The sequence below is a fragment of the Oncorhynchus kisutch genome, linkage group LG22 (genome assembly GCF_002021735.2).
Source record: "Oncorhynchus kisutch isolate 150728-3 linkage group LG22, Okis_V2, whole genome shotgun sequence".
Taxonomy (NCBI): Eukaryota; Metazoa; Chordata; class Actinopteri; order Salmoniformes; family Salmonidae; genus Oncorhynchus; species Oncorhynchus kisutch.
In genome coordinates this window covers 52,626,992-52,654,253 of record NC_034195.2, presented here as the reverse complement: position 1 = coordinate 52,654,253, position 27,262 = coordinate 52,626,992, and the positions used below count along the sequence as shown (strand labels likewise).

At 44.4% G+C, this 27,262-nt stretch overlaps 1 protein-coding gene across 1 annotated transcript in view; it reads right to left on the bottom strand.

Annotated features, from left to right (window-relative positions):
* Nucleotides 1-26,386, bottom strand: part of LOC109880940 (tyrosine-protein kinase CSK) — a 37,971-nt gene extending 11,585 nt beyond the window's left edge. Inside the window, exons 1-5 of the mRNA XM_031801581.1 lie at nucleotides 25,858-26,386; nucleotides 4,979-5,070; nucleotides 4,408-4,524; nucleotides 4,037-4,149; nucleotides 1,168-1,387 (exon numbers count right to left, since the gene is read on the bottom strand). Coding sequence (XP_031657441.1) covers nucleotides 1,168-1,387; nucleotides 4,037-4,149; nucleotides 4,408-4,524; nucleotides 4,979-4,993 — 465 coding nt within the window. The 5' untranslated portion in view covers nucleotides 4,994-5,070; nucleotides 25,858-26,386. The remainder of the gene's footprint in view (nucleotides 1-1,167; nucleotides 1,388-4,036; nucleotides 4,150-4,407; nucleotides 4,525-4,978; nucleotides 5,071-25,857) is intronic.
* Between the last annotated feature and the right edge of the window lie 876 nt (nucleotides 26,387-27,262).

The window sequence follows — 27,262 nt, the reverse complement described above, 5'->3', positions numbered from 1 at the left end:
AGGAAGGAAGGAAGGAAGGAAGGAAGGAAGGAAGGAAGGAAGGAAGGAAGGAAGGAAGGAAGGAAGGAAGGAAGAGAGAGGGTGGTTAGAAGGAAGGAAGGAAGGAAGAGAGAGAGAGGGTAGTTTAGAAGGAAGGAAGGAAGGAAGGAAGGAAGGAAGGAAGGAAGGAAGGAAGGAAGGAAGGAAGGAAGGAAGGAAGGAAGGAAGGAAGGAAGGAAGAGAGAGGGTGGTTTGGAAGGAAGGAAGAGAGAGGGTGGTTTAGAAGGAAGGAAGGAAGGAAGAGAGGGGGTGGTTTAGAAGGAAGGAAGAGAGAGAGAGGGTGGTTTAGAAGGAAGGAAGAGAGAGAGAGGGTGGTTTAGAAGGAAGGAAGAGAGAGAGAGGGTGGTTTAGAAGGAAGGAAGAGAGCGAGAGGGTGGTTTAGAAGGAAGGAAGAGAGAGCGAGGGTGGTTTAGAAGGAAGGAAGAGAGAGAGAGGGTGGTTTAGAAGGAAGGAAGAGAGAGAGAGGGTGGTTTAGAAGGAAGGAAGAGAGAGGGGGGTTTAGAAGGAAGGAAGAGAGAGGGGGGTTTAGAAGGAAGAAAGAGAGAGGGGGGTTTAGAAGGAAGAAAGAGAGGATGGTTTTGAAGGAAGAAAGAGAGGGGGTTTAGAAGGAAGAGAGAGAGAGGGGGTTTAGAAGGAAGAGAGAGGGGGGTTTTGAAGGAAGGAAGAGAGAGGGGGTTTTGAAGGAAGAGGCTGGTTTTGAAAGTGAACGCCGGATCAGGTGTCTTCAGGGGAAATGATCTAGAACCTACCACTAACAAATCGTTTCAGAGGCCAGAACACCTCACTAACAGCGAAACCATGTCTGTATAGTCAACAACGGTGCTCAGTGCTCACACACTGCTTGCAAAATAATAGACGGCTTTTTTGACCAAGTGGAAAGCTCATTGGTACCAGCTTGCTTTAGAAGCCGGTCCCAATTCCTTCCCTACATTTTTCCCTTGGCCCTTTGATGTTTACAGACCTGTAAGGTGGACGCAATATGGTGGAATTTCCACAAATACACTGTTTAAACCCATCTAGAATATTCAGATCTACTACAGTCAAAATGGTAAAGGGCCAAGGGGTCAGGTTTAGGGGGGTAGGGAGCGATTGGGTGGCTTATATATATATATATATCTTCCCCTGTACCTCTACCAGCTGCATGAGGTTCTCGAAGAACTCGTCCTCGTCGATGCTGAGCTGACCCTCCTTGTAGACGATACGGTAGTGCTCCACCTTGCCGTCACAGCTGACACACAGAGTGTAGTCTCCGGGGTAGTTGGTGCTCTCTCTGACCAGGAACAGGCCCGTCTCTGGGGGGATCAGGAGACTCTCTGCCTGCTCCCTGGTGATCTTACCATGGAACCATCTGGAAATGGGGGGCAGGGTCAACATTGTTGTCAACAGTTGTCACAAAGTGCTTTTCTTTTTACAACAAAGAGTCTCACACACACACACACGCACGCACGCACACACACACACACACACACACACTTCTCAGAACTGAAGTATGTGGCTAAATGTGGGAGATTGAAAGGAACCAACAGGAAACCTTGCAGACAGACAGACAGACAGAGATAGATAGACAGACAGACACACAGCGGTGCTGGAAACAGACAGTACACTACAATTACAGGGCTGAGTAGACAGAGACAGGACTCGGCCCAACTGGGGGTTAGATTCACATAACACACTGCCACGACAAACAGCCTATCTGCACTGCTCAATCACACAGAAACATACTGATACACAGAAACACACTGATACACAGAAACACACTGCCACGACAAACAGCCTATATGCACTGCTCAATCACACAGAAACACACCGATACACAGAAACATACCGATACACAGAAACATACCGATACACAGAAACATACCGATACACAGAAACATACCGATACACAGAAACATACCGATACACAGAAACATACTGATACATACCGATACACAGAAACATACTGATACACAGAAACATACTGATACACAGAAACATACTGATACACAGAAACATACTGATACACAGAAACATACTGATACATACCGATACACAGAAACATACTGATACATACCGATACACAGAAACATACCGATACACAGAAACATACCGATACACAGAAACATACTGATACACAGAAACATACTGATACACAGAAACATACTGATACACAGAAACATACTGATACACAGAAACATACTGATACATACCGATACACAGAAACATACTGATACACAGAAACATACTGATACATACCGATACACAGAAACATACTGATACATACCGATACACAGAAACATACCGATACACAGAAACATACCGATACACAGAAACATACTGATACACAGAAACATACTGATACATACCGATACACAGAAACATACCGATACACAGAAACATTACCGATACACAGAAACATACCGATACACAGAAACATACTGATACACAGAAACATACTGATACATACCGATACACAGAAACATACTGATACATACCGATACACAGAAACATACCGATACACAGAAACATACCGATACACAGAAACATACCGATACACAGAAACATACCGATACACAGAAACATACTGATACACAGAAACATACCGATACACAGAAACATACTGATACACAGAACATACCGATACACAGAAACATACTGATACATACCGATACACAGAAACATACCGATACACAGAAACATACCGATACACAGAAACATACCGATACACAGAAACATACCGATACACAGAAACATACCGATACACAGAAACATACCGATACACAGAAACATACCGATACACAGAAACATACCGATACACAGAAACATACCGATACACAGAAACACACTGATACACAGAAACACACTGATACACAGAAACATACTGATACACAGAAACATACTGATACACAGAAACCGTTCAACCTGAGTATCAGTCACTGAGCGGTGAACAACAACTGAAAGTCGTAAATGTTTCATAGTTTGACTTCACTTTACATTGAACGTGTTTATTCTTTAATTGATGAGAGCCCTTACAAAAACACATTCTCGCCACTGGCGAGTCCTGCAGCAACACCTCGCCACTGGCGAGTCCTGCAGCAACACCTCGCCACTGGCGAGTCCTGCAGCAACACCTCGCCACTGGCGAGTCCTGCAGCAACACCTCGCCACTGGCGATTCCTGCAGCAACACCTCGCCACTGGCGAGTCCTGCAGCAACACCTCGCCACTGACGAGTCCTGCAGCAACACGCCACTGACGGGTCCTGCAGCAACACGCCACTGACGAGTCCTGCAGCAACACGCCACTGATACACAGAAACATACTGATACACAGAAACATACTGATACACAGAAACCGTTCAACCGGAGTATCAGTCACTGAGCGGTGAACAACAACTGAAAGTCGTAAATGTTTCATAGTTTGACTTCACTTTACATTGAACGTGTTTATTCTTTAATTGATGAGAGCCCTTACAAAAACACATTCTCGCCACTGGCGAGTCCTGCAGCAACACCTCGCCACTGGCGAGTCCTGCAGCAACACCTCGCCACTGGCGAGTCCTGCAGCATCACCTCGCCACTGGCGAGTCCTGCAGCAACACCTCGCCACTGGCGAGTCCTGCAGCAACACCTCGCCACTGGCGAGTCCTGCAGCAACACCTCGCCACTGGCGAGTCCTGCAGCAACACGCCACTGACGGGTCCTGCAGCAACACGCCACTGACGAGTCCTGCAGCAACACGCCACTGACGAGTCCTGCAGCAACACGCCACTGACAGTGTATCCATGGGAAGTAATTTCAGTACAACATGGAGTGATGACTGTACTTTCCCCCGACTCAGACTGGTTTAACCAGGCTATGGAGACTGTACTGTACTTCAGCTGACTCAGACTGGTTTAACCAGGCTATGGAGACTGTACTTACGGCATTAGACTCAGACTGGTTTGACCAGGCTATGGAGACTGTACTTACGGCATTAGACTCAGACTGGTTTGACCAGGCTATGGAGACTGTACTTACGGCATTAGACTCAGCTTGCCCCCTTGCTTCACCCCTTCCCTCTTCTGGACGTAGTTAGCTGGGATGGTGCCTTCTCGACCTGCTGTGTTCTTCGCTTTGTACCAGTTGGGGTCCTGAGACAAAACATGTCACCGTTACTCCGATTAGAAGATCAGGGTTGACTGAGTAAATAACGTAGTGAGATTAAAAAAAAAAAAAATATTCTTTAGAATTTCAAGAAACACGACAAAAATGTGAAAGATTAAGCCTACGTTTCTCCTTAAAACAATAAACCATTTGGGTCTGTTTTTCTAGTCTCGCTTGCCAGAGACAATGGCAGCTGTGGTGAAAGACAACCTGCTTCCTAAACACGGAGAGTTTAGGTACGTTACCTTAGTGACAACGATAATGGTCAAGACATCTCCTTTGTTGAAGGGCAAGTCCTGCTCCGTGGTGCCCTTGAAGTTGTACTTGGCCATACACTCTGTGCCCCGTGGCCATGATGGGGTCTGAGGGACAGGAGCGAGTGAGGAAAAGGTTATCACAAAAAAGCAAAAGTGGAATTGATTTATTTTATTTATTTATTCTGGATTGAAAGTGAAGTGACCTCAACACTGCAATAAACCAGTTCAATGACAATAGGTGGTGTAGTGCAAGGGGTTCTGAAACGTCTCCTTGGGGACCACCAGACGTTTCATGTACCTCAACAGCACACCAGATTCAACTACTCCGGGGGCCAGCACACCCGATTCAACTACTCCGGGGGCCAGCACACCCGATTCAACTACTCCGGGGGCCAGCACACCTGATTCAACTTGTCGACTGATCATCAAACTCCCTGAATAGGTGAATCAGGTGAACTGGTTCAGGGCTACAACTAAAATCAAATGACATGTTGTATATAGTGTAGTGTTTTCTCTATTCAACATGAAGCCATCTTCGTCTGTGATCTCATGGTCTCACCTGGGATTCAGACATGCTGAACAAGGCAGTGGGGTCTCCTGACGCAGGCCTCACACACTAGACGTTACCATAGCACACTCACACACACACACCTGTGGAGAGACAAGAAGCGACCGTTACATACAATACAGTAGACAACCACCACCTAAACTCAACATTCAAAATGGGGCAGTCAGTAGACCCATCTGAAAGTAAAACATGTGAACAGGGAGGAGTATAAATAACAGCCGGCTGTAGAAAGCAGAAGTAAGTAGGTCTTTTGATAATTCTTTTTTTTTTTTTTCCATCTCACTTTCGCAACCGTGGGTTACCAAGTTTCCATGACGATCCAACGGTGTCACCGTGTGGTGATGGGGGGGGGGGGGGTGATCTTTGGTTCAAATCAATAATAACCATACTCCTGAGTTATCGGCAACATTTTAGTTCGGCCCAATCTAATACGGTAGACGGAACTGCAGATTAATGCTGCGTATGTAGAAGACGATTTATGGTCATTCCTGGAATCTGCATTGGGCCGTACAATATTTAGATGTGATGCGGCCTCCGCAGAAGTCAAGGCATCCCTACTTCTTCTTGCGCTCTGCAGAGCTGTTGTGAAGGAAGCTGTCAAAAGTAGTGAGTTTATACAGGACGTACCCCCCCAATCATGTCAATGCAGAGCCCTCCACATTTTTACAGAATTTGGGAGGCACACGGCAATGCGATACGTACGGAGCTCGATTTGGCCTCTGCAAGCCTCTAAAGGTACCGCAATTGCGTCACACGTACGGAGCCTCTGGGCCAGAGCTTAAAGATGAAAAAGAGATTCTCACTAGTAAATGACCAGTACGAGGGCTGTTCAAATAGATTCTTCACAGGAATATGTGGTAAACATAGAGAAAGACAGAGATATCATCTTTATATGTCCCATTATGGCGTCTGAGGGCACGGGCAGCGTCACCGAGGGCTCCGCGGTGATTTACTGCCATCTACATCACAGTTATGGAATATGTGCTTTCAAGTATAATTCATTGGTTTCTGATGACCCGGATAGAGTCATGTGATCCTTCATTCACCCACAGGAAGGCCCACCCAGTTGACTATTTTAAAATGGTGAAACCCTCATTCACCCATAGGAAGGCCCACCCAGTTGACTATTTTAAAATGGTGAAACCCTCATTGGCAATGTCCATGCCAAAACAGTTTATATCCACCTAGAGTCCTCTATCCAACTCTATGGTGGCAAATTCCCACTTGGTTTCAAACACAGTATATCTCCTCCTACTCAGTTTAAAACTAGCCTGGTCCCAGATCTGTATAAACAACTCAATGACCATAATAGTTGGCAAGAAAATACAAACAGATCTGGAACCAGGCTAGTTAAAAGCAACTATGAACCAAAACCTAAACATATAGTTTCATTCCATATGGGAAAGACATCTGGATTCCTTTTCTCACCAAAACAGAGTTGATACTTTCAGCCCCAGTGAATCTACTGTAGGGTTAATATAGTTCTCCTAAACACTGGAATGGAAACCAGTGGTTGGACCATTAAAGGATTCTTCTCATTCTTCATTTTCTAGGTAGGCAGACACTAACCATAGGGAGTGAAGCGTTTTTTAAAGCATATTTTATTCTAACAAAAAATTGGCCACAGTAAATGACATATGGATGTATTGACATAGTATTTATACACAAAACAGAGCAACATGTAGAAGCATAGATGATGTCATTAACAGAACAGACAAACCCATTCTAGTAATTCTGTTTCCATGCACACGGGGGGGGGGGGGGATGCACGGCCCATGAGTGATGTCATCATCCCGGGACAAACCACTTCCCAGCCAGGGTCAGTTGCCATGGATGAGTCCTGGGCTGTGTTCATTAGGGACCACATGAAAAGAAACGACTGAAAACAGGGAGAGACTACTTGGTCCTATTCCAATGTGAAATGCACATTTTCACTATTCCGCTGTTTTATAAAAGGTTTTCTGTTGCATGCCCTAATGAACAGGATCCTGGCTGCTGAGTAACAACGTGAGATCATTTCCTCCTAGAGACATATCACAGAGAGAACCCATTACAGCTAGAGAGGACTGCCAATGGTGAACTTCCTGTACGACAGAGAGCCAAGACTGATTAATCCACACAAGGGTAGGTTCACAAAAAAACACGCTTAGAGAGAGAGACAGAGAGAGAGAGAGAGAGAAAGAGAGAAAAGAGCGAGAGAGAAACACTAACACACTGAATCCTCAGGACCAGAACATCTAATCAATCAGAATAAAACAAATTACAACACAGTCAAAACAAAACTACATTGCTTATTGTGAAACACAAACACAAAGCAAAATGCAGTGCTATCTGGCCCTAAATCGACTGTACACCGTGGCAAACTATTAGACCATGGTTACTGATCAAAACCTTGACAAAGTATAGGCTCAGTGAGCACAGCCTTGCCATTGAGAAGGGTAGACACAGGAAAACCTGGCTCCCTGTAGAGGCAAGGCTGTGCAACCACTGCACCACAGCAGAACCTGAGACGGAGCTGCATTTCCTGACAAAATATTTTAAAAATGAAACAATTAGTGTCATTTCCCCAAATTATAAACCCTGATTCAAGGTTTCAATTCAAAAGACCTCTCTGATGAGGATAGGCTACCCGTCCTGTTGGGGGAGGACGCAGAGAGCTGTGGGTTGGCAGAGCACTACATTGCTGCCTGCCATAAGTTGAGGGACAGTGTCTGACAGACCAATCAACCTGCACATGTACTCTACTGTATGCTTATAGTTATTGTTCAATGTCTGGTTATTTTGACCCTTGGTTATTGTTGTTACTGTCGTCCCGGTTGTTTAGACCCTTGGTTATTGTTGATTCTGTCGTCCCGGTTGTTTAGACCCTTGGTTATTGTTGTTACTGTCGTCCCAGGTGTTTAAACCCTTGGTTATTGTTGTTACTGTCGTCCCGGTTGTTTAGACCCTTGGTTATTGTTGTTACTGTCGTCCCGGTTGTTTAGACCCTTGGTTATTGTTGTTACTGTTGTTATTGTTGTTACTGTTGTTATTGTTGTTGCTATTGTTGTTATTGTTGTTGCTGTTGTTATTGTTGTTACTGTTGTTATTGTTGTTATTGTTGTTGTTGCTGTTGTTATTGTTGTTACTGTTGTTATTGTTGTTGTTGCTGTTGTTATTGTTGTTATTGTTGTTACTGTTGTCCCATTGACAATGTTGATTCTTATTATCTTCATATTGTAAATATCCAAAGTAAGCTTTGGCAATATGTACATTGTTACGTCATGCCAATAAAGCAAATTAGAGAGAGAGACAGAGACACAGAGAGACAGAGGACAATCCCCATACTTTAATGATGACAGCTTCTCCATCCTGGTGGGGGAAACTCAATGGGTACATAGTCAATACATAGTCAATGTTAGGCTTCGAGGGGACTCCTACGGTAGGACACCTATAGCTCATCTCTTAGCAGTAGTACTGTAGACTACTTTATCACGGACCTCAACACAGTCTCTCTTAGAGCGTTCACAGTCAGCCCACTGACATCCGTCAGACCACAGCAAAATCACAGTCTACTTGGACAGAGCAATGCTCAATCATGCCAAATGCTATCTATAGAAGGAAAGTAGTGTGGAAACCTACCAAAAAACAATTAGGCAACAAATTCAATCCCTTCTAGACCTTCCTGGACAAAATGTTTCACTGTAATAGTGACGGTGTAAACTTGGCAGTAGAAAACCTAAACAGTATATTTGACCTCTCAGATTCTCTATCAAATCTAAAAAATGTAAGCAGACAACCTAAGAAAAAAAAAAGCTACAACAATTGTTTTGATGAAGAACGTAAAAACCCAAGAAAGACCCAGAAAACCTGAGTCTACACCTTCACTAGGGTGAATCACTAAAACAATACAGAAATACACTACGGAAAAAGAAGGAACAGCACGTCAGAAATCAGCTCAATGTAATTGAATAATCCATAGAATCTAACCACTTCTGGGAAAATTTGAATGAAAACAAACATGCAGAATTACAGTGGGGCCCCACTGTATCTATCCAAAATGGAGATGTCTGGACAAACCACTTCTCCAATCTTTTTGTCTCTATAACAAAAGAACAAACAGCAAAAGCATATACATGATCAAATACAAATTATAGAATCAACTATTAAAGACCAGAACCCACTGGATTCCAGAACCCACTGGATTCCAGAACCCACTGGATTCCAGAACACACTGGATTCCAGAACACACTGGATTCCAGAACACACTGGATTCCAGAACCCACTGAATTCCAGAACACACTGGATTCCAGAACCCACTGGATTCTCCAATTACATTGAATGACCTACAGGACTAAATACAAACCCTCCAACCCCAAAAAGGCCTGTGGTGTTGATGGTATCCTCAATGAAATGATAAAATATGCAGACAACAAATTCCAATTGGCTATACTAAAACTCTTTAACATCATCCTTAGCTCTGGCATCTTCCCCAATATTTGGCACCAAGGACTGATCACCCCAATCCACAAAAGTGGAAACAAATTTGACCCCAATAACTACTGGGGGATATGCGTCAATATGAAGGAAATATTTGACTATGTACAGACTCAGTGAGCATAGCCTTGCTATTCTTTAGGCAGACCTGGCTCTCAAGAGAAGAGCCACTGCCCACAAAATGAGGTGGAAACAGAGCTGCACTTCCTAACCTCCTGCCCAATTTATGACCATATTTTAGAGACATATTTCCCTCAGATTACACAGATCCACAAAGAATTAGAAAACAAACCAGATTTTGATAAACTCCCATATCTACTGGGTGAAATTCCACAGTGTGCCATCACAGCAGCAAGATTTGTGACCTGGGCAAAGTCCCCCCCCCATCATAGCATAGGCCAACATCATAGTGTAGGGAAACTCCGTGGATAGGCCCAACATCATAGCATAGGCCAACATCATAGTGTAGGGAAACTCCTTGGATAGGCCCAACATCATAGCATAGGGAAACTCCTTGGATAGGCCCAACATCATAGCGTAGGGAAACTCAACCCTACCCCCTAACCCCACCCCCTAACCCCACCCTAACCCCCTACCTCTAACCCAACCCAGCCCTTCCCTTTACAGGAAGACACTACACAGCCCTTCCCTTTACAGGAAGACACTACACAGCCCTTCCCTTTACAGGAAGACACTACACAGCCCTTCCCTTTACAGGAAGACACTACACAGCCCTTCCCTTTACAGGAAGACACTACACAGCCCTTCCCTTTACAGGAAGACACTACACAGCCCTTCCCTTTACAGGAAGACACTACACAGCCCTTCCCTTTACAGGAAGACACTATACAGCCCTTCCCTTTACAGGAAGACACTACACAGCCTTTCCCTTTACAGGAAGACACTACACAGCCTTTCCCTTTACAGGAAGACACTACACAGCCTTTCCCTTTACAGGAAGACACTACACAGCCCTTCCCTTTACAGGAAGACACTACACAGCCTTTCCCTTTACAGGAAGACACTACACAGCCTTTCCCTTTACAGGAAGACACTACACAGCCTTTCCCTTTACAGGAAGACACTACACAGTCTTTGTAGTCTGGTCCTACTGATCTCAGAGTGTGTGTGGGTCAGACATACTTTAGTTGCAGAGGTCTGAAGTGCAGTCGAATCTCTGCTAGCCTTGGTTCCTGACTGACAATTCAGCAAAGTGAACTCAGCCTACATACTTTCTGATGGACACCACCAGGCTTCCACCTTCACTAGGGTGAATCACTAAAACAATACAGAAATACACTACGGAAAAAGAAGGAACAGCACGTCAGAAATCAGCTCAATGTAATTGAATAATCCATAGAATCTAACCACTTCTGGGAAAATTTGAATGAAAACAAACATGCAGAATTACAGTGGGGCCCCACTGTATCTATCCAAAATGGAGATGTCTGGACAAACCACTTCTCCAATCTTTTTGTCTCTATAACAAAAGAACAAACAGCAAAAGCATATACATGATCAAATACAAATTATAGAATCAACTATTAAAGACCAGAACCCACTGGATTCCAGAACCCACTGGATTCCAGAACCCACTGGATTCCAGAACCCACTGGATTCCAGAACACACTGGATTCCAGAACACACTGGATTCCAGAACCCACTGGATTCCAGAACACACTGGATTCCAGAACCCACTGGATTCCAGAACCCACTGAATTCCAGAACACACTGGATTCCAGAACCCACTGGATTCTCCAATTACATTGAATGACCTACAGGACTAAATACAAACCCTCCAACCCCAAAAAGGCCTGTGGTGTTGATGGTATCCTCAATGAAATGATAAAATATGCAGACAACAAATTCCAATTGGCTATACTAAAACTCTTTAACATCATCCTTAGCTCTGGCATCTTCCCCAATATTTGGCACCAAGGACTGATCACCCCAATCCACAAAAGTGGAAACAAATTTGACCCCAATAACTACTGGGGGATATGCGTCAATATGAAGGAAATATTTGACTATGTACAGACTCAGTGAGCATAGCCTTGCTATTCTTTAGGCAGACCTGGCTCTCAAGAGAAGAGCCACTGCCCACAAAATGAGGTGGAAACAGAGCTGCACTTCCTAACCTCCTGCCCAATTTATGACCATATTTTAGAGACATATTTCCCTCAGATTACACAGATCCACAAAGAATTAGAAAACAAACCAGATTTTGATAAACTCCCATATCTACTGGGTGAAATTCCACAGTGTGCCATCACAGCAGCAAGATTTGTGACCTGTTGCCACAAAGAAAAGGGAAACCAGTGAAGAACAAACACCATTGTAAATACAACCCATATTTATGCTTATTTATTTTCCCTTTTGTACTTTTGAAATGTCTTTATTCACTTGGAACTTCTGTGAGTGTAATGTCTGCTGTCGTTTTTTCTTGTTCATTTAATTTTTTGCTGCACAGCTAGAGTGACTGGTAGTGAGGAGGACCTACGACATTTCCCTTTGAAAACACCTTTCATCCATGGTTACTACGCTACAGACACTCATTTTAAAAAACGCAAGTCGGGTCAACACAGCTACGGTGTGTGTAGAGCAGCAGGAGAAGTCAGGTCAACACAGCTACGGTGTGCGTGGAGCAGCAGGAGAGGTCAGGTCAACACAGCTACGGTGTGCGCGGAGCAGCAGGAGAAGTCAGGTCAACACAGCTACGGTGTGTGTGGAGCAGCAGGAGAAGTCAGGTCAACACAGCTACGGTGTGCGCGGAGCAGCAGGAGAAGTCAACACAGCTACGGTGTGTGTAGAGCAGCAGGAGAAGTCAGGTCAACACAGCTACGGTGTGCGTGGAGCAGCAGGAGAGGTCAGGTCAACACAGCTACGGTGTGCGCGGAGCAGCAGGAGAAGTCAGGTCAACACAGCTACGGTGTGTGTGGAGCAGCAGGAGAAGTCAGGTCGACACAGCTACGGTGTGTGTGGAGCAGCAGGAGAAGTCAGGTCAACACAGCTACGGTGTGTATAGAGCAGCAGGAGAAGTCAACACAGCTACGGTGTGTGTGGGGCAGCAGGAGAAGTCGGGTCAACACAGCTACGGTGTGTGTAGAGCAGCAGGAGAAGTCAGGTCAACACAGCTACGGTGTGCGCGGAGCAGCAGGAGAAGTCAGGTCAACACAGCTACGGTGTGTGTGGAGCAGCAGGAGAAGTCAGGTCAACAGAGCTACGGTGTGTGCGGAGCAGCAGGAGAAGTCAGAACACTTGAAGGCTCCCAGTCATATAATGTATGACCTACCGTTCCACATGGTGTTGTAATGATGAGGAGTAATACCACATACTGTTGCCCTTTATCGGGTCAAAGGTCAAGCACACACTTCCTACACATGCAGAAATAGATTAGCTGACGTGTCTAAAGTTATTTATGTTACATTTATTTAACTAGGCAAGTCTGTTAAGAACAAATTCTTATTTTCAATGACAGCCTAGGAACAGTGGGTTAACTGCCTGTTCAGGGGCCGAAAGGTTGCAAGTTCAAATCCCCGAGCTGACAAGGTACAAAATCTGTCGTTCTGCCCTTGAACAGGCAGTTAACCCACTGTTCCTAGGCCGTCATTGAAAATAAGAATTTGTTCTTAACTGACTTGCCTAGTTAAATAAAGGGGAAAAAAATATATAAAAAAATTAATTAAAAAAAAAAACAGATTTGTACCTTGTCAGCTCGGGGATTTGAACTTGCAACCTTTCGGTTACTAGTCCAACGCTCTAACCACTAGGCTACCCTGCCTCCCCAAACACACTAACCATGAAAACATCCCTGACCAGCCGTTCAAGACTTTTGCAAATGTAAGAACGACAGAGGAAACCCAAATCAAACGGATGCTTTTGAGATATCAATTTGATTTACTGTTGTTTACATATCGATCTGTATGACAATACATCTGGGTATGTTATATTGATAGCAACAGGAGAGGGTCTGGGCAAAGTCCCCCCCCCATCATAGCATAGGCCAACATCATAGTGTAGGGAAACTCCGTGGATAGGCCCAACATCATAGCATAGGCCAACATCATAGTGTAGGGAAACTCCTTGGATAGGCCCAACATCATAGCATAGGGAAACTCCTTGGATAGGCCCAACATCATAGCGTAGGGAAACTCAACCCTACCCCCTAACCCCACCCCCTAACCCCACCCTAACCCCCTACCTCTAACCCAACCCAGCCCTTCCCTTTACAGGAAGACACTACACAGCCCTTCCCTTTACAGGAAGACACTACACAGCCCTTCCCTTTACAGGAAGACACTACACAGCCCTTCCCTTTACAGGAAGACACTACACAGCCCTTCCCTTTACAGGAAGACACTACACAGCCCTTCCCTTTACAGGAAGACACTACACAGCCCTTCCCTTTACAGGAAGACACTACACAGCCCTTCCCTTTACAGGAAGACACTACACAGCCCTTCCCTTTACAGGAAGACACTACACAGCCCTTCCCTTTACAGGAAGACACTATACAGCCCTTCCCTTTACAGGAAGACACTACACAGCCTTTCCCTTTACAGGAAGACACTACACAGCCTTTCCCTTTACAGGAAGACACTACACAGCCTTTCCCTTTACAGGAAGACACTACACAGCCCTTCCCTTTACAGGAAGACACTACACAGCCTTTCCCTTTACAGGAAGACACTACACAGCCTTTCCCTTTACAGGAAGACACTACACAGCCTTTCCCTTTACAGGAAGACACTACACAGTCTTTGTAGTCTGGTCCTACTGATCTCAGAGTGTGTGTGGGTCAGACATACTTTAGTTGCAGAGGTCTGAAGTGCAGTCGAATCTCTGCTAGCCTTGGTTCCTGACTGACAATTCAGCAAAGTGAACTCAGCCTACATACTTTCTGATGGACACCACCAGGCTTCCACCCACACACACACACACACACACACACACACACACACACACACACACACACACACAGTTTCCTCTATACATGCTGCAGTGCATGCAGTACAGTAGAGTAGAATGCCTGTCGTGCTGCGTGACATGTGCCTGAGGCTACAACAGGAACCAGGAAGTTGGCTTCAATGAAAGCCTCTCTCAGCATGGAGACATGATGTGCTCTGTGATACAGACTGACTACAGAGGTAGAGGCACAGCTAACTAACATCATGAAATAGACAGTCCCAGAGAGAAGATATTGAAGTACGTCAACGCAACATCTCTACGATGTTGGTCGATAGTCTAAAGGCTAAGGATGGCACAACTATCATATACAGCAATCGTGTAACCAACAATTATGGACAATAACTGTTAACAAGTCCCATAGGGCAGTGCACAATTGGCCCCAGCGTCATCCGGGTTTGGCCGGGGTAGGCCGTCGTTGTAAATAAGAATTTGTTCTTAACGGACTTGCCTAGTTAAAACGTAGGTTAAATAAAACAACAAAATGAAAATGACAAACCTCCTGGCGTTGACAACTTACATGCTAATCATACTAGACAAGTCACGTGCGCGAGCACTGCAAAATAAATCTGGCCTCTCACATCTCCTCATAGGTTATGAGCATATACTAGTTGGACTAGTAACCGGAAGGTTGCAAGTTCAAACCCCCGAGCTGACAAGGTACAAATCTGTCGTTCTGCCCCTGAACAGGCAGTTAACCCACTGTTCCTAGGCCGTCATTGAAAATAAGAATCTGTTCTTAACTGACTTGCCTGGTTAAATAAAGGTTAAATAAATAAAAAATAAAAATACCCACATGGTTGATTGAAAGATGAACTTCTACTACAACCTACTGGAGTGTGACGCTGTAAAGTTGGTTGCCAACCACCCTATTAAAGTCCAAAATAATAAGAAGCAGCATGAGGAAGGAGGAGGGATGACGAGAAAGGAATTTGGTTTACCGTTTTATCTGTGGATTAATTATCAGCGTAGAGGACCTTGTGCATTTCAGGTAAAATAACACAATGTTTATATCCCAGGACAAATTAGCTAGCAACAGCAAGCTAGCTAGATAAATTGTCAAAAGTGTTTAATGCTTTTCGACCTCAAATTAATATAATTGGTTCAGAGTTTGTTTTGATATTTTAACCTGCGTGTCCTGATCGCTTCTGGTGTGGGGGAACAAAAACAATGTGCGCACGTCCAGTTTGGTCAGCATGTTAGATGGAAAGGTACTGAGGATAATAGCTGACTCTATAGCCACTCTTACCTGTCACATCTTTAAATCTGAGCCAAGAGGAAAGTCTGTTCTCAGCTACAGTAATTCCTCTACCCAAGAGTGGTAAAGTGGCCATTACTGGTTCTAACAGCAGACCTATCAGCTGGCTGCCAGCTCTTAGCAAACTGTTGGGGGAAAAAATAGTGTTTCACCAAATACAATGCTATTTCTCTGTAAACAAATTAACAACAGACTTTCAGTATGCTTATAGAGTACCGCACTGACACAAATGACTGATGATTGGTGAAAAATAAATTGATGAGACGACTGTGGGAGCTGTACAGTAAGATTTCAATGTAGCTTTTGATATTGACCATCATCTATTGTTGAGAAAACTTTATGCGTTATGGATTTTCAACCTCAGCTCTGAATCCACGATATGGCAATCTAATAGAATTCAAAGGGTTTTCTTTAACGGAAGCTTATCTAATGTCAAACATCTAAAGTGTGGTGTACCGCAGGGCAGCTCTCTAGGCCCTCTACTATTATTTTCACCAATGACCTGGCATTAAACAAAGTATGTGTGTCAATTTACGCTGATGATTAATCTATATACACATCAGCAACCACAGCTGATGAAGTCACTGAAACCCTTACAGAGTTGTAGGTCTGTTTTGGAATAGGTGGCCAGTAATAAACTGGTCCTGAACATTTCTAAAACTAAGAGCATTGTATTTAGTACAAATCATTCCCTAAGTTCTAGACCTCTGCTGAATCTGGTAATGAATGGTGTGGCTGTTGAACAAGTTGAGGAGATTAAATTACTTGGTATTACCAGATTGTAAACTGTCATGGTCTAAACATATAGACTCAATGGTTATAAAGATGGGGAGAGGTCTGTCCGTAATAAAAGAGATGCTCCGAGTTTTGACACCACACTCCACAAAACATGTCCTGCAGGCTCAAGTTTGATCTCATCTCGATTATTGTCCAGTCATATGGTCAACTGATGCAAAGAAAGACCTAGTTAAGCTGCAGAACAGAGCGGCACATCTTGCTCTTCATTGTAGTTAGAGGGCTAATATTAATACTATGTATGCTAGTCTCTCTTGGCTGAGAGTTGAGGAAAGACTGACTGTAATTTCTTGCTTTAAGAAACATTAAAGCAACACCTCATGGCACAACGCCTCTCCCCCATGTGATATACTTGTTGTTGTGTATGTACTGACATGTATGTAACTGATAGATGCACACACACATTTTTTAAATTGAAAAGTCTTGTCTGTAATGTATTTTTCGTTATATGTCGGAACCCCAGTAAAACTAGCTGTCGCCGTTGGCGTCGGTTAATTGGGGGTCCTAATAAATCACATCTACTGCTGCTGTTTCTGCTGCCACTGTTACTACTGCCGTTTCTACCGTTACTACCGCTACTGCTGTTTCTACCGCTACTGCTGTTTCTACCGCTACTGCCGCTACTGCTGTTTCTACCGTTACTACCGCTACTGCTGTTTCTACCGTTACTACCGCTACTGCTGTTTCTACCGTTACTACCGCTACTGCTGTTTCTACCGTTACTACCGCTACTGCTGTTTCTACCGTTACTACCGCTACTGCTGTTTCTACCGTTACTACCGCTACTGCTGTTTCTACCGTTACTACCGCTACTGCTGTTTCTACCGTTACTACCGCTACTGCTGTTTCTACCGTTACTACCGCTACTGCTGTTTCTACCGTTACTACCGCTACTGCTGTTTCTACCGTTACTACCGCTACTGCTGTTTCTACCGTTACTACCGCTACTGCTGTTTCTACCGTTACTACCGCTACTGCTGTTTCTACCGTTACTACCGCTACTGCTGTTTCTACCGTTACTACTGCTGCTGTTTCTACCGTTACTACCGCTACTGCTGTTTCTACCGTTACTACCGCTACTGCTGTTTCTACCGTTACTACCGCTACTGCTGTTTCTACCGTTACTACCGCTACTGCTGTTTCTACCGTTACTACCGCTACTGCTGTTTCTACCGTTACTACCGCTACTGCTGTTTCTACCGTTACTACCGCTACTGCTGTTTCTACCGTTACTACCGCTACTGCTGTTTCTACCGTTACTACCGTTACTACCGCTACTGCTGTTTCTACCGTTACTACCGCTACTGCTGTTTCTACCGTTACTACCGCTACTGCTGTTTCTACCGTTACTACCGCTACTGCTGTTTCTACCGTTACTACCGCTACTGCTGTTTCTACCGTTACTACCGCTACTGCTGTTTCTACCGTTACTACCGCTACTGCTGTTTCTACCGTTACTACCGCTACTGCTGTTTCTACTGTTACTACTGCTGCTGTTTCTACTGTTACTACTGCTGCTGTTTCTACTGTTACTACTGCAGCTGTTTCTACTGTTACTACTGCCGTTTCGACTGCAGTTTCTACCGTTACTACTGCTACTGCTGTTTCTACTGTTACTACCGCTACTGCTGTTTCTACTGTTACTACTGCTGCTGTTTCTACTGTTACTACTGCAGTTTCTACAGTTACTACTGCTGCTGTTTCTACTGTTACTACTGCAGCTGTTACTACTGCAGCTGTTTCTACTGTTACTACTGCAGCTGTTTCTACTGTTACTACTGCAGCTGTTTCTACTGTTACTACTGCTGCTGTTTCTACTGTTACTACTGCAGCTGTTTCTACTGTTACTACTGCAGCTGTTACTATTGCTGTTTCTACTGTTACTACTGCAGCTGTTTCTACTGTTACTACTGCAGCTGTTTCTACTGTTACTACTGCAGCTGTTTCTACTGTTACTACTGCAGCTGTTTCTACTGTTACTACTGCAGCTGTTTCTACTGTTACTACTGCAGCTGTTTCTACTGTTACTACTGCAGCTGTTTCTACTGTTACTACTGCAGCTGTTTCTACTGTTACTACTGCAGCTGTTACTACTGTTTCTACTGCAGCTGTTACTACTGTTACTACTGCAGCTGTTACTATTGCTGTTTCTACTGTTACTACTGCTGCTGTTACTACTGCAGCTGTTTCTACTGTTACTACTGCAGCTGTTTCTACTGTTACTACTGCAGCTGTTTCTACTGTTACTACTGCAGCTGTTTCTACTGTTACTACTGCAGCTGTTTCTACTGCTGCTGTTTCTACTGTTACTACTGCAGCTGTTTCTACTGCTGCTGTTTCTACTGTTACTACTGCAGCTGTTTCTACTGCAGCTGTTTCTACTGTCACTACTGCAGCTGTTTCTACTGTCACTACTGCAGCTGTTTCTACTGCAGCTGTTTCTACTGTCACTACTGCAGCTGTTTCTACTGTTACTACTGCAGCTGTTTCTACTGTTACTACTGCAGCTGTTTCTACTGCTGCTGTTTCTACTGTTACTACTGCAGCTGTTTCTACTGCAGCTGTTTCTACTGTCACTACTGCAGCTGTTTCTACTGTTACTACTGCAGCTGTTTCTACTGTTACTACTGCAGCTGTTTCTACTGTTACTACTGCAGCTGTTTCTACTGTCACTACTGCAGCTGTTTCTACTGTTACTACTGCAGCTGTTTCTACTGCAGCTGTTTCTACTGATGTTACTGCTGCTGTTACTACTGCTGTTACGACTGCTGGTACTACTACTACTACTGCTGCTACTACTGCTGTTACTACTACTACTAATACTACTGCTGCTGTTACTGCTGCTGTTACTACTACTACTGCAGCTGTTACTACTACTACTGCAGCTGTTACTACTGATGTTACTACTACTACTACTACTACTGTTGCTGTTACTACTACTACTACTAATACTACTGCTGCTGTTACTACTACTACTAATACTAATACTACTAATACTACTAATACTACTGCTGCTGTTACTACTATTACTACTACTACTACTACTAATACTACTGCTGCTACTAATACTACTGCTGCTGTTACTGCTGCTGTTACTACTACTACTACTGCTGCTGTTACTACTACTACTGCTGCTAATACTGCTGTTACTACTACTACTACTGTTACTACTACTGCTGCTGTTACTAATGCTGCTACTGCTGTTACTACTACTGCTGTTACTACTGCTGTTACTACTACTACTGCTGTTAGTGCTGCTACTACTACTACTACTGCTGCTACTGCTGCTGTTACTACTACTACTGCTGCTGTTACTACTACTACTGCTGCTACTACTACTACTGCTGCTACTACTACTACTACTACTACTACTGCTGCTACTGCTACTACTACTACTACTACTGCTGCTGTTACTACTGCCGTTACTACTACTACTGTTACTACTACTACTGTTACTACTACTGCTGTTACTACTACTGTGGTTACTACTACTGTGGTTACTACTACTGTGGTTACTACTACTGTGGTTACTACTACTGTGGTTACTACTGTGGTTACTACTACTGTGGTTACTACTACTGTGGTTACTACTACTGTGGTTACTACTACTGTGGTTACTACTACTGTGGTTACTACTACTGTGGTTACTACTGGAAAAAGTAAACAGTCATACTTGAGTAAAAGTAAAGATACCTTAATAGAAAATGACTCAAGTAAAAGTGAAAGTCACCCAGTAAAATCATACTTGAGTAAAAGTCAAAGTATTTGGTTTTACATACTTAAGTATCAAAAGAAGTATAAATAATTTCAAATTCCATATATAATATTATATATATTTATTATATTCCATATACAAAGCAAACTAGACGGCATAATGTTCTTGTTTTTTTTACATTTATGGATAAGCAGAGGCACACTCCAACACTCAGACTTGATTTACAAACGAAGCATATGCTTAGTGAGTCTGCAACACCAGAGGCAGCAGGGATGACCAGGGTTGTTTTACTTGATAAGTGTGTGAATTAGGAAGGAAACATCTCAGGGATTTTATCAGGAGGTCAAAGGTGACTTTAAAACCGTTAAGAGTCTAATGGAGACTAGTCAGGATCGAAGGGAAAGATGAACGGAGCAAAGTACAGAGAGATCATTGATGAAAACCTGCTCCAGAGCGCTCAGGACCTCAGACTGGGGGCGATGGTTCTTCCAACAGGACAACGACTCTAAGCACACAACCAAGATAACGGAAGAGTGGCTTCAGGACAAGTGTCTGAATGTCCTTGAGTGGCCCAGGCAGAGCCCCGACTTGAACCTAATCGAACATCTCTGAAGAGACCTGAAAATAGCTGTGCAGCGACGCTCCCCATCCAACTTGACAGAGCTTGAGAGGATCTGCAGAGAAGAATGGGAGAAACTCCCCAAATACAGATGTGACAAGCTTGTAGCATCATACCCAAGAAGACTCAATGCTGTAATCGCTGACAGAGGTGCTTCAACTAAGTACTGAGTACACGGTCTGAATACTTATGGAAACGTTATATAATTTTTCTATTTTTGGTACATTTGGTAAAAATGTCTAAATACCCGTTTTTGCTTTGTCATTATGGGGTATTGTGATGTCATTATGGGGGTATTGTGATGTCATTATGGGGTATTGTGATGTCATTATGGGGTATTGTGATGGCATTATGGGGGTATTGTGATGTCATTATGGGGGTATTGTGATGTCATTATGGGGGTATTGTGATGTCATTATGGGGGTATTGTGATGTCATTATGGGGGTATTGTGATGTCATTATGGGGTATTGTGATGTCATTATGGGGTATTGTGATGTCATTATGGGGTTATTGTGATGTCATTATGGGGTTATTGTGATGTCATTATGGGGTTATTGTGATGTCATTATGGGGTAGTGTGTGTAGGCTGAGGAGGGGGAAAAAAACAATTGAATCCCTTTTAGAACAAGTCTGTAACGTAACAAAAATGTGGAAAAAGTGAAGGGGTCTGAATACTTTCCGAATGCCCTGTAAAGTGTTTATTAGTTGGCAGGAGTCTTTAGTTCACAACATTGTTTTCATGCATTTCGAATAACTTAAAGACTTTTTCTGGTAGATGTTTCCTAACACCCCCTTGTTTCATCTGTTTGACCACAAATCTAAGCCTTTGCTTATACTTAATTATTAGGATGGACAATGGTTAAAAATGTATATATGCCCTAATATCAACAACAACTAAAAATATTGACTCTTCGCTTTCATTTGACATTCAATTTGACATGTTCCTGTGAACTTCACGCTCGTAGAAATGAAACACAGTAGAAGATATAGTTGTGGCAATACTGTGTATTTATATGTCATCTGATGTATGTTATCTGTATTTTTGTATATTTTATGATTTAATTAGGCAAGTCCGTTAAGAACAAATTCCTATTTACAATTGAAGGCCTACCAAAAGGCCTCCTGCGGGGACGGGGTCTGGGATTAAAAATAAATGAATGAAATAGAAATATAGGACAGAACACACATCACGACAAGTGACAGACAACACTACATAAAGACCTAAGACAACAACATAGAAATTGCATGTCAAATATGCCTGTCTCGAGTCAATTTCTCTATGGGATATTAAAAGTATACCAATCTATTCTAAAGCACAGTCAATCACATTAGGACAGACCATTAACTGACCTGGATATGCCTGATGATGATGATATATATATGTGACCTGGCATTATCTGATTGGCTGAGAGGTGGATATCACCTAAAGCATTAGTTAGGCAGCATTGAACATTTGAACATTTCACGGCAACTATATAGCCGGGAACTCAAACTGATATACTCCCATCGACCTGGTGAAGTGAAACGGTACATATCAGTTCAGATTCCAAGCTAGACACTACAGGCAGAGTCAGAATGCATGTTGCTGCAACCACAATAGTGCTAAGAGCTTTTGTTCTGCACAGCTCCATGTGTTGCTCAAGCTAGGCACCAGTCCGCAAGTCAGGGTAACAGTTTCACTCATTTAGTTCCATCCGGCTCGATTCTTTCCTTCACTGGTTTGCCATTTGACTATTCGCTCTGTTGTTTAGCTCCATCCGGCTACAAAGGAGCTCTGTGTGTGTGAGAACTGCAACTCTGTATGCTGGCTATTGTTTATAGAGAGGGTCAGAGCCAGAGGTCAGTGACCTAACTGGGAGAACTACTGCCTTGGCCCAAGGCGACCATTTTCTCTCGAAGACTGACACACACACTATTACTTGGCAAAAGGGTATTATATGAACCCGAGTTAGTTCCTGTGAGTGTGAATGTTGTTTTTTTTTGTGAGTGTGAATGCTTTTTTTTTTGTATGTGCAAGCTCAGCTGAGTAAGATTTCCCATGTATTTATTACGCCATAATTAACTTGAAATTTGAAAGGATACCAAACAGCAATACACCATCAACCGCAAATACAAATGAGTTGTTAAAGCCCTATCTCAGCAAAGTCCTCCAAAAACAAAGGCCGCCCACTGTCTCTACAAGCTGCTGCCCACTGTCTCTACAAGCTGCTGCCCACTGTCTCTACAAGCCCACTGTCTCTACAAGCTGCTGCCCACTGTCTCTACAAGCCCACTGTCTCTACAAGCCCACTGTCTCTACAAGCCCACTGTCTCTACAAGCTGCTGCCCACTGTCTCTACAAGCCCACTGTCTCTACAAGCTGCTGCCCACTGTCTCTACAAGCCCACTGTCTCTACAAGCTGCTGCCCACTGTCTCTACAAGCCCACTGTCTCTTCAAGCTGCTGCCCACTGTCTCTACAAGCTGCTGCCCACTGTCTCTACAAGCTGCCGCCCACTGTCTCTACAAGCTGCCGCCCACTGTCTCTACAAGCTGCCGCCCACTGTCTCTACAAGCTGCCGCCCACTGTCTCTACAAGCTGCCGCCCACTGTCTCTACAAGCCCACTGTCTCTACAAGCTGCTGCCCACTGTCTCTACAAGCCCACTGTCTCTACAAGCCGCCGCCCACTGTCTCTACAAGCTGCCGCCCACTGTCTCTACAAGCTGCCGCCCACTGTCTCTACAAGCTGCCGCCCACTGTCTCTACATGCCCACTGTCTCTACAAGCTGCTGCCCACTGTCTCTACAAGCCCACTGTCTCTACAAGCCCACTGTCTCTACAAGCTGCCGCCCACTGTCTCTACAAGCTGCCGCCCACTGTCTCTACAAGCTGCCGCCCACTGTCTCTACATGCCCACTGTCTCTACAAGCTGCTGCCCACTGTCTCTACAAGCCCACTGTCTCTACAAGCCCACTGTCTCTACAAGCCCACTGTCTCTACAAGCTGCTGCCCACTGTCTCTACAAGCTGCTGCCCACTGTCTCTACAAGCCCACTGTCTCTACAAGCTGCTGCCCACTGTCTCTACAAGCTGCTGCCCACTGTCTCTACAAGCTGCTGCCCACTGTCTCTACAAGCCCACTGTCTCTACAAGCTGCCGCCCACTGTCTCTACAAGCTGCCGCCCACTGTCTCTACAAGCTGCCGCCCACTGTCTCTACAAGCTGCCGCCCACTGTCTCTACAAGCTGCCGCCCACTGTCTCTACAAGCTGCCGCCCACTGTCTCTACATGCCCACTGTCTCTACAAGCTGCTGCCCACTGTCTCTACAAGCCCACTGTCTCTACAAGCCCACTGTCTCTACAAGCTGCCGCCCACTGTCTCTACAAGCTGCCGCCCACTGTCTCTACAAGCTGCCGCCCACTGTCTCTACAAGCCCACTGTCTCTACAAGCTGCTGCCCATCCACCCCTACAGATAACATGTTTCTGGTCTGGCGATGCTAAAGGCCCAGTGACACCCTCTTCAGAAGCAGTCCGTTTACCCTCTGCGGGATCGGCCATTCCCTCTGCCACTCTATTTTGGCCCCTTGTACCTAACAGGCATAATGCAGCCTTTCTGTGAGCTCAAAAGGAGAGAAGGAGAGGGGGAAAAGGCGAAGGGAGACGAGGACAGAGCGCAGGCTGTGTGGGAGGATGTCTGGTGGTTCTGACAGCTGCCGCTATTGCACCCAGCGAGCCAAAGGAAGTGGCAGAGAGAGCGAGAGAGAGAGGGGCATAGAGATAGAGAGGGGCAGAGAGAGAGAGGGGCAGAGAGAGAGAGAGAGAGGGGCAGAGAGAGAGAGAGAGAGGGGCAGAGAGAGAGAGAGGGGCAGAGAGAGAGAGGGGCAGAGAGAGAGAGAGAGGGGCAGAGAGAGAGAGAGGGGCAGAGAGAGAGAGAGGGGCAGAGAGAGAGAGAGAGGGGCAGAGAGAGAGAGAGAGGGGCAGAGAGCGAGAGAGAGGGGCAGAGAGAGAGAGAGAGAGGGGCAGAGAGAGAGAGAGAGAGGGGCAGAGAGAGAGAGAGAGAGAGAGAGAGAGAGAGAGGGGCAGAGAGATAGAGAGAGGGGCAGAGAGATAGAGAGGGGGGCAGAGAGATAGAGAGGGGGGCAGAGAGATAGAGGGGCAGAGAGAGAGAGGGGCAGAGAGAGAGAGAGGGGCAGAGAGAGAGAGAGGGGCAGAGAGAGAGAGAGGGGCAGAGAGAGAGAGAGGGGCAGAGAGAGAGAGAGGGGCAGAGAGAGAGAGGAAGAGAAAGAGAGTAGGGTGAATAATTATGACTTCCCATCACCATCACATTCCTTATGGTTAAGGCATGATGTATCTCCTTGGTGGGGGGTATATATAGGCGGCTACTGATATCTGCGTCGGGATAAGAGCGTCTGTTAAATCACTATACTATATTTGTGCCATACACCCGGTGCAGACAGAGTGCAATCAATCCCCTTAGCATGATGCCCAATAGGCTGGTAGGATTCAGAACAAGTGGTCATCGCAATTACATTCATAGCAGATCTCTAGGGTTTAAAACACTGCCTTTACTACCAGGCTGAGCCTAAGTATTGGATTCACACCAATATTTCAAATCACGCAATGAGATGGAAAACGATAAGTCTGAGCTTCAGTTCCTTGAACTGTGTCATCCGTTCGGCTGTGTGACTCGGCTACTGTACAAAAATGTGACTGTTTCCCAAATAGCATCCTATTCTCTACACAGTAAACCGTTTTTTTTTGGGGGGGGGGGCCAGAACCCTAAACAGGCCCCTACAACTCAAGATTCGGACCAACCAATCCCTCTTCAACTATGATAAACAGCAGCCAATACCTGTGGTTTTGGAAGATGCCGAGTGAGTAAGAACACACGATGCAAACAGCTAGATTGTTATAAGTGTTCTTCAGAGGTCCACTCATGAATCCGGATCTGTCCATTTTGTTTGTTTGACTAACAAAAATAAAGGCTAAAGGACTCTGCGGTCAATTTCAGAACACAGTAGTAATAGCAGCGGATGTTGCAACAATTTTAACAGCTTACCTATCAAATGGAACAAAACGTCAATCGATACATCTCTATGAGAAGAACGCAGAGGTGGCAAACACGTGGATGGAATAGATGTCAGAGACAGTTGTAATATACATTCGAGTCAGTTAAAACGATTCCCCAAAAAATAAATAATGGTGATGCAGTCAATTGTTCTTGAGCTTGATGAAAAACAACACCGCGGAGTCTCAACCGTCGAGCGATATAACCATCGAAACAACTCAACCCAGTCACAAAACGAGTGAGATGAAGCACAGTGTTCCTGGAAATTAATCCGACTGTGAAAACTAGCTAAATGAATGCACAAAACTTCAAATCGTGCTCCTGCGCCGTTTTGTCGGCCCTAATAGTACGAAATGCACGTAGTTAGCCAAGAGGGTCACTGAGCGCAAAGTTCAGAACGTTGAAGATAGAAATGTATCCCATTTATCATTAGAACATTGTTGCCGAGAACTGTAGCAGTTCTAGATGTTGAATTGCTATCTGCAATGTTCTGCGTGTTCCGCCCCTACCGTGAGCCCTTGCACTACGCATGCGCGCGTTGGACAACACTCTGCAGTCCATGAAAGTACAATAGCTACTCAAAAAGACCAAATTAAAATATGACCCACCCCATCACGGAAATTAATACATAACAGATTGCTCTGCTTCTCGGATAATATTTCATTATTTTGAAAAGGAAAATATCCTCTTAGATAAAACATTTAAAAATCATTTTTATGTATCATAGAGATGCATCTATTGACATGTTGTTCTGTTTGATAGATACGATGTGAAAAAACGTTACATTGTTTCTACATCCGCTGCTACACTATTGCGCAAGTGAACAGCAAACCTGGTTTAAAAAAAACAGATAAAGCAACGCCTCGCGGCACAACGCCTCTCCCTTATTGGACCCAGATCGTTTAATGTGTATGTATTGATATGCACGTGTGCCTTTCTGTATTTATTATTTTAGTTCTGTAGTTCTGTCCTTGAGCTGCTCTTGTCTATTGATGTTCTGTATTATGTCATGTTTCATGTGGACCCCAGGAAGAGTAGCTGCTGCTTTTGCAACAGCTAATGAGGATCCTAATAAAATACCAAACATGTATTACAAATGGCTGAAATAAAGTAAGCAATGAGTGAGTTAAATCAACCTTTTTATTTTTGTTAATTTTCTCATGACAAAAATAATAATAATTCCGTATGTGGACAATGAGCACAGAATAACAATTGACTTTGAGGATTGTCCATCACCCCAGAATAATACGTCATCCTCAACGAGACAGTTCATCCAGGCCAATTTAGCCAGGAAACCATCTTTATTCACCGCATGGTGGTTACTACTCCGGAAGCTGGCGTCTTTCCAGTGTGGCTCATTCCATTGCCTTAACTCTGTCCACGTGAAAACCAATTA